The sequence below is a fragment of the Chaetura pelagica genome, unplaced genomic scaffold, assembly GCF_000747805.2.
Source record: "Chaetura pelagica isolate M959 unplaced genomic scaffold, ChaPel_1.0 scaffold76, whole genome shotgun sequence".
Taxonomy (NCBI): Eukaryota; Metazoa; Chordata; class Aves; order Apodiformes; family Apodidae; genus Chaetura; species Chaetura pelagica.
In genome coordinates this window covers 9,941,750-9,950,351 of record NW_009970723.1, presented here as the reverse complement: position 1 = coordinate 9,950,351, position 8,602 = coordinate 9,941,750, and the positions used below count along the sequence as shown (strand labels likewise).

At 40.3% G+C, this 8,602-nt stretch overlaps 1 protein-coding gene across 1 annotated transcript in view; it reads left to right on the top strand.

Moving 5' to 3' along the window:
- The window catches only part of RGS22 (regulator of G-protein signaling 22), a 61,173-nt gene that overhangs the window by 14,354 nt on the left and 38,217 nt on the right, over positions 1 to 8,602 (top strand). The window contains exons 5-9 of the mRNA XM_010006522.1: positions 1,361 to 1,511; positions 1,826 to 2,001; positions 4,941 to 5,498; positions 6,050 to 6,211; positions 7,150 to 7,330. Coding sequence (XP_010004824.1) covers positions 1,361 to 1,511; positions 1,826 to 2,001; positions 4,941 to 5,498; positions 6,050 to 6,211; positions 7,150 to 7,330 — 1,228 coding nt within the window. The remainder of the gene's footprint in view (positions 1 to 1,360; positions 1,512 to 1,825; positions 2,002 to 4,940; positions 5,499 to 6,049; positions 6,212 to 7,149; positions 7,331 to 8,602) is intronic.

Below are 8,602 nucleotides of genomic sequence, written 5' to 3'. Positions count from 1 at the left end.
ATCGGAAGATGGGAATCCATAAAATCTATTTGGAAAAAACAGCCAGTCCTTTTTATTTCCATTTTTTTTCCCAATTCTTTGTTTGAAAGGATCCATCTCTACATCCCTTGCAGTTGTGCCTAGATGCTGATAATTGCAGCAGTTTTTGGGGGTCTTACAAGGAAAGACAGCCTGGCAGCATTTTCACAAAACTCATGTTTGCTGATTTGAATGACAGACTAGTTACTGGGGTATAGACTTGTATATAAAGACTACTAACTTTCAGTATCTTGAAGACCGCACTTAAATTCAAGGGGAAAACCCTGCAAAGAATAAGCAAATCGTGAGAGTGCTCTGGTGTATAGCAGCCTGCTTTACAGGTATATGGACCTCATGAAAAACTAAAAATTTGATCTTATGCTATAGCAAAGTATTTCCTTGATTGAAGAGAGTTACCTAAGAGAATGACATAAAAATAGCTTTAGGCATGTGCCTTATTTCCGTTGATATCTGTGTTTTAAATTGCTTTCCTGAATCTGGATCATAAGAAACTGAGATGATAGAAGGGAAACTTGTATTTAAAGATGAAGACACCTCAACCCTAGAATGAAATTCTATTTGCCCTCAAAGAGTGGGGACAAACATAACTGGGTATTGAGCTCATGGTCACAGGTTCAGGCAGAGGCTTCCTCTTCCATTCACATACACCTTGGTTCGTTTTGCACTGCTCTCTGACTTAGCTGAGTAAGTTCTGCCACGGTTCTTGAGCCCAGAGCATCCTCATTATGGTTCATAGGTTGTAAGATTGCCTTTTTCTGAACATTGTGAAGTTCACACTAATACAAGGTAGCCCTGGAGTCCTATTCAGTACTATGAAGTCATACAGCAGCCAGCTGAGCATGGTAATATCAGCTGCCTTGGTATCATCAGAAAGTTCAACTAGTATCATCACTTCTGTGTTGTTGCTGCTGGAAGATTGCTTGTATCAGGAGAGGAAATGTAGTGTCTGGCAGTGACACAGGGCTTCTGCTATCTGGGAGAATAGTTCCATTTTAGCAATCAAAATGTTCAAGGCCTTCTTGGCAGGGCTTCAGAGACTGCATAGACACATGCAAGATCATCCTGACAGAAATAAACTTCATTGGTAAAGCTTGACAATGCAAAGCAGGTTACCAGCTGTAAAGCTGGTGAACTACAGAATGGCAGTATTGGCATTTATATTTGTAATAACAGATGAGGGGTGGAATAATAAAGCAGAAATGAAGTTCCCTGTAGCAATTTATGATCATGGTTTTTATTTGCTATTCTAGTGAAAAAACAACCTGTTTCTCCAAACAAAAGCTACAATCAACTATTTTCTTGTCTCAACATTTAATTTCAGGCTAGCTAAATTGGTATCACAGGTAGAATGGAGCAAGACTGGGATTAATTTTATTATAGATAGTGACTTTTATCCCTGGATAAAGAAGAGAGATCCAAGTTCACCCTCTCCTGAGGAGGATGACACTTCATTGATGATGAAGCCTGGCCAGGTAAAATAAACATGTTTAGTGAGTGACCTTGATTCAATCAAGCTAGATTGAATGCATTTAATTAAATTATAGTAACTGAGGTCACAACCTAATTAGACAATGGATTCTCTGAATATTCCTTCTTTTCAAAGCTTTTTCTACTATAAAATAACTTTGAGGGGTTGCAACATAGCTTGAACAGAACTGGGAACTATCATTACAGAACTCTGTACAAAAGGACTGCATAAAATGACTACAGACAGTAAGCCCTCTGCTCTCAGAAACACTGCAATAAATAAAGAAATTTGAATTTTCTATGACATTTCTCTTTCAAGGCTACGGTTTCTCAGACAGAGGATTTGTCTACATTGGCAAAACAAGGGGAATTAATGAATACTACAGATTCATCTATGCATCCTGTAGCTTCTAGTCAAATTCAAGACACTCAGTGTTTGCCCGGGCAGCATGAAAGAGATGATTCATTAAGCAAAGAAGATACCCTTCTGGGTAAGTAACAGGGGCTCAGCCATAACTAATAATACAAACCTGACTAGGTGGAAAGAAAAGGCATTTCAAGGAAATGCTGCTAACTCCACTCCTTATCTTCTGAGTATTGTATGATATCTTCAGTTTTAGATGGGGATTTGTTTCTTCTCATAGCCACAATGTTAAATTAAAATTTGAGTTAGTAGCGGAGTAATATTGTGATAGTAAAAGCCTCTTTCCTCACACATTTGTGTCTCTTAGATGTCTGTAAGTTTCAGCTCAGGGGATTTTTTTCATTCAATATGTTTTGAAATAATTTCATGTCTGGATTCTTTGGGTATTGGATAATGTATGATTTGTGTTGCAGCCATCTTCTTAGGGTATTTATGTTGGGCACTGAAAGGCCTTTTGCCTGCCAATTTTATGAATCTTATAGAACATCATAATTTGTGACACTTCTGTCTGTCTGTCAAACTTTACCAAAATTCTTCAGCTCATTTCAAAGGTACTGGAAGAGAACATCCAGATGCAAATGGGCATACCTGATTGCATAGCCTTGTTTCTGCTTTATAGGCAGTAGTAGGATGAACAGAGAAGTCTCAGTGCATGTGCTAGGAGTCCTCCTTCCCCCATTCCCAGAGGAAAAAGCAGCCATTCTGCTTTGAGACTTGTACTGCTGGGACCTTGGAGTCCAATGGCTGAATGGAACATCGGAAGACATGGTAATTCCAGAAGTCTGTCTTCTTCCCCAAACCCATGAGGATCATCCCAGGAAATACATTTCTGATTCATGGATTAATTAAGTTACTCAAGTCACACTGGTTTGCAGCTCATGACTCTACCACTAGTTTTTGGAGTGCTTTGAGCAGAGAGGTCGCAAGTGCACCATTCTGGCAGAGCATCATAATGTATCACTCTGTATGGCAGTGGGCTGGCCACAGACTTGTAGAAAACCTCTTTGTCTCTTATTTTGCTGCCATTGTCCTGCAGTCAAAAACATTTTGCCTCAATGAGTATTTTACATCTTCTCACTGGAAACTTTGCTTTGTAACATAGACCTTCATTTTACATGTGTTCATTACTCTTTATGCTTATTTCATAGGAAATTCAGCATTCATTCACTCAGAAAACTTTTTTTTAGGTACAGTATTCACCTGGTGTAGTGGTCAGATGCTGGAAGCAATAAAGGTCATCAGCTACATTTCTCAGAGCCAGCCTGCAACTAGAAAGAGTTCAGTAGCTGCATATATTTGCTAGGACAATCCATTTTGTATTCCTTGCTCATTACTTCAATTGAATCATGGATTCACAGTATACTAGGGGTTGGAAGAGACCTTGAAAGGTCAACCAGTCCAACCCTGCTGCTGCAGCAGGATCCCCTAGAGTAGGTTACACAGGAATACGTCCGCGCCGGTTTTGAATGTCTGCAGAAAAGGAGAATCCACAACCTGTTTGGGCAGCCTGTCCCAGTGCTCTGTCACCCGCACAGTGAAAAACGTGTTCCTCATGTTTATGTGGAACCTCCTATGCTCCAGTTTGCACCCGTTGCTCCTTGTCCTGTCATTGGACATCACTGAGAAGAGCCTGGCTCTGTCCTCCTGACACTTGCTCCTTACATGTTTGAAAACATTCATGAGGTCTCCCCTCAGTCTCCCCTTCTCCAGGCTTCAGAGACCCAGCTCCCTCAGCCTTTCCTGATAAGGAAGATGTTCCACTCCCTTAATCTGCTTTATGGCTCTGCACTGGACTCTTTCAAGCAGTTCCCTGTCCTTCTTGAACTGAGGGGCCCAGAACTGGACACAATATTCCAGATGTGACCTCACCAGGGCAGAATAGAGGGGGAGGAGAACCTCCCTTGACCTACTAACCACACCCCTTCTATTACACCCCAGGATGCCATTGGTCTTCTTGGCCACAAGGGCACATTGCTGGCTCACGGTCATCCTGCTGTCTACCAGGACTTCCAGGTTCACAATATCTGAAGTTATTCTCCTCAGGTTTACAGGACTGAATTGTACAGCATTACCTAGCTAAGCAGTATGTATACTGAAGGTTATCTTTCCTAACAGGATCCAGAAGTATTTGATTTGTTAAAAGTCTGACAGAAGTAGAAAATATATTAGAGCAAGTTAAAGCAGGAATTATGTTTCTTTCTCAGCAGACCAGGATGGCAGTGCATGCTTAACAGCATGGAAATGATAAGGAGTCTGGAAAAAGGAATTAAGTAGAGAAGTGTAGACCAGACAAGCAGGACTGGTCACTGTTCTGAACTTGCTAGTTATGAAACATCTCTAAATGGAAAGGAGCCCTTTCTGGGTGGCAACTGGACTGCAGGATTGTTAAATGGTTCCAGAACCGTTAACATAATAATTTGTTTTGTGTTCCTGTGTATGTCAAGCTCTTACCCAACTGCAGGGTGCAGCCTGTTATATGTTTTACTCTTTTGCAATAATAGCAAAAGGAGACAAAGAATTATCACTTACTAGCTTCCTCATGCCTAAACAAAACCCAGTCCTACTAGATACTGTGACTTTGATCAAACTATTACTGAATGCTCAGGAAGAAACCAGGCCTTGCAGCACAACAAGGTGGTTTAACAAGTGCTGAAGAGCTGGGATGCTCAGCTGAGTAAACAAAAAAGCTGGGTCCAGAGAGAATTGTTACTGAATTCTGCTGCTCTGCTGGAATTAAACAGGGAATGAGTTACTGAGTCACAGGGCTGAGTTTCTAGCCAGACAGCAGTAGTGCAAGCACCTCTACTGTTCCCTGCTCTGCAGAGTGACATGGCCTGATTGTTCTGCAGCAGTACAATTTAAATATGTTGCATTTTTTAGCTTGGAAGTGTTGATATGCAAAAGAACAGTCCTGAATCAAAAGGGTGTTCAATGACCTTTTCTGATTTAATGCAGACACAGTCTCCTGGTCTAAGGAAAGCCACAAACAGAGCTTCCTTTCCCCTTCAAGGCCAGCTTCAGCAAAAGCCAGCATTAAAAGGGAGATATCCAGAGAGGCTGATGAGGCTTCTTATGTAGCCATTGCTGAACCTCCTTCCCACACTCAGTTAAGAGTTTATCTAGACCCAAAATGGGACAGTATAGAAAAAGAAGAAGATGAACTGGGAAGTGCAGCTTTTCAGACACTAGAAGAATTTGTACCGGCCTCTACTCAATTTGTAACCAAGGAACCCATTTCAGAACTGACCCACCAGCCAGCTGCTGATATTGAGAGTGATGTGGATCTCCAAAAACATGAGTTAGCAAATAATGAATTTGTCTCAGACTCCAAAGGAGATGTAAAAAAAAAAGATCCTGAAGAAATAAGCTTAAGCTCAAGTTCTGAAAGTGATGGTGCAGACATTAGGGCTGCCTGGTGCATTAGTCACGGGACTTACGATACTGGCAACAGACGAGAGTTTGAAAGATTCAAGAAGTTCATTAAAGGAACACTTGGGGAGAGGTACTGGTGGCTCTGGATGGATATTGAAAGACTTAAAACTCTTCAGGTCACTACAAGACAGCAAAGGTACTTGCCATTATTCCCAGTGTTTTAATACTTGTAACCCAGTTAGATCAATGCAGTTTTTGAGATTCGGAATAAATTGTAATGTTTGAATAGAACAGACAAAATTAAAATAATCATGAGTTTCCTAGCAGGATAAGTCAGGAATGACTCTACTGGTGCTGATAAAACTCTTTTTGCAGAGTCATGTTTGCAAAGCTTACATGAAGTTGGAATTTCCATAGTATTAAGGCTTGGTTAGAAGAAGACTGGAAAACAGATGGGAACAGAAACTTAAAAAAGAGTAAAAGAACTTAAATACACAAGTAAAGGATTCAGTATGACAAACTGCTTTTAGTGGAAGGCTCTGCAGGATTCAGATTGTCTATTCTAAGGCACTGTACATTTTATCTTATACACAACCTGTCTCTAATTTGCAAGAAAAATTGTTTTAGCTTCTGCCACTTGCAATTAAAAGCATGTTGTATGGCAGCAGTTTAACCAGTAGGATAAACTGTGCTTGGTTCTGTATAGCATTGGATACATGCTTATGTGACTGTTTTTGTTGACTCAAGGCAACTCAGTAAGATGAAAAAACTCTATTTGCTGAGCAGTGGAGACTATTTCCTCAGTTCAGAAGTGTTACTCAGACTTGATCTGCAGCATGGAGATCAGTGGAATACAAAGCATTTAAGACGGATTCAGCCTGAAGTAGTGAAACCTCTACTTCTTTACTGGTATGAAAAATTGAACATGAAGTAAGATTCAATTGTTTAACAAATTTTCCTTTTCTTTGGTAAGCCTATTAGGTTTATTTCATCTCACTTATCCCATTGCAATTATAGGAAGCTATGCCTTCATAAATACTAGCAGATGTTGCTTCTGAATTTTTCGTTGAGCCTAAACTACACTGCAACCTGCTGAGAAATCAGGTATATCTGCCTTCCTGAGCCCTTGCTATTTTACTGCCAGAGCATCTGAGCTACTTTATGTAGAGCTGCCTTGGATACCATTCAACTAAACTTAAGACTGCAGGGTAGAGAAACTCCTGCAGACATAGAAGGTTAATTCTGTCCTAATCTGTTCAAGTTTCTGAGGATGCTCTGTATATACATCTATGTGAAATTTGACCCTGAGACTTTACTGTTCAATGTCTGTCATACAAAATATGCTTTACATATTGACAGCTTCAGTGAGGGTACAAATTCTAACCTGTTTCCAAAACATAAGCTAAATTTTTTAATGTCTTCTCCCCAGGGGGGGATTAACAAATTGCAGACATCAACAAATACCTGTAACTGTGAACTTTGCTGTGGAGCCTCATGAGACTTATAGTGTATGTCCTGTGACCTACAATACTATGCTATACTTTGCTGTAGGAGACTCATAGAAAGGCAACTGTGTAATGGTGCAGAAATGGCAACCTAAGTTTAGTTATGTGAAGCTTGGCTTTAGATTTGGAGGATTGCAATGTCTAAACATATTTTTAATACAGATTTTTAATTCTAGGTGCATATAGCCTATAGCCCCATACCTTGATACCGTAATGGGGAAATAAAAAAAAAAAAAAAAAGAAAAAAAAGAAAAAAGAAAGAAAATAAGCCAAATAGCCCAGTATTAATATTTTGGGTAAGTTGTTTTACTTATTAGCTTTTTAATTTTTTTTTTCCCCCAGGGGTCCAAGATTTTGTGTCACTCATTCCACAGCAATAGACACTGCCAGTGCAAAACTGAAGTTCTGGCACACATGCCAACAGAGACCAAAGGTGGATGTTGATCCTTTTCCACAAATGGTATCATTGCTACCATTGACACCTAAGTCTGGCATACCTAGGATACAACCTTCCCTTTCTCAGGTAGGTAGGATAACAGCATTGAAAAAACAAAACTTTATCCTATCAAAAATAATAATGAAACTTCTTTAATTCAGTGGGACAAGAATAGGTTACTTGGTTGTTAAGAAGTAAAGATTTAGCAAGATTGTCTTCTGCAGAGGGTTAAATGCAAAAGTGCAGTACAATTTTACTAGACTTAATGAAACAGATTGCTATAAACTGATTCAAATGATCATCTCAGTTAAGTCCTGGCGATTTCATATGTCTTTTGGATAAGTATGTTAGCTTGAAATTTTCAGAACTGCAAGACATGGGCCTGTTAGTACAAGTCCAGAAGGGGGCAATGGAGGTGATACAGGGCTGGAGCACCTCTCCTGTGAAGACAGGCTGAGAGAGTTGGGGTTGTTCAACCTGGAGAAGAAGAGGCTCTGGGGAGACCTCATAGTGGCTTTTCAGGACCTGAAGGGGCTACAGGAAAGCTGGGGAGGGACTATTTACAAGGACTTGAAGTGATAGAACAAGAAGTAATGGTTTTAAACTGAAAAGGGTAGAGCTAGGTTAGACATTAGGGAGAAATTCTTTCCTGTGAGAGTGGTGAGCCACTGGAACAGGTTGCCCAAGGAGGTCATGAATGCCTCATTCCTGGAAGTGTTCAAGGGCAGGCTGGATGGGGCTCTGAGCAACCTGGTCTATTGGGAGGTGTCCCTGCTCATGCAGGGAGGTTGGAACTAGATGATCTTTAAGATCCCTTCCAACCCAAACCATTCTGTGATTAAGGATCTAGCACAGGTTCCTTGAATCTATCCTTTGTGTTTGTAAAAAGGACAGTGTTCTGCTCATTTTCTATCAGCACAGTCCTTTAATAAGCTACATATTATTTTTTCTTTCTACTGAGGGCTAAGAGCCACACAACACAGATCTGTCCTTTTCACAGTGTGTAGCTTGCAGGTGCGCAGTTCAGTTTTTACTCTGTTCTTCCTTGAAAACCTGGATTGGAGGGATGACTGTAATAAAAGCTGCAGGTTTTCAATAATGTGGTGTCAAACCTCAGGACAGAAGATACTCGGAGAATGTGAATTGAGACTTTGGTTCCCAGTATCAAGAACTGGTGGGCTATGCCACAGATCTGTTCACACAAACCTCTGTTACTTTAAGTTGTGTAGTTTTAGACTTCAATTACATTTTTTTAAAAAGCTAATTCATAGAGATAACAGATAGAGATAACAGTAGGACAGAGCTCCTGTTCAGAAGAAGCTGGGTTCAGGAGCCAGATTTCTGTTGATCACAGCAGGA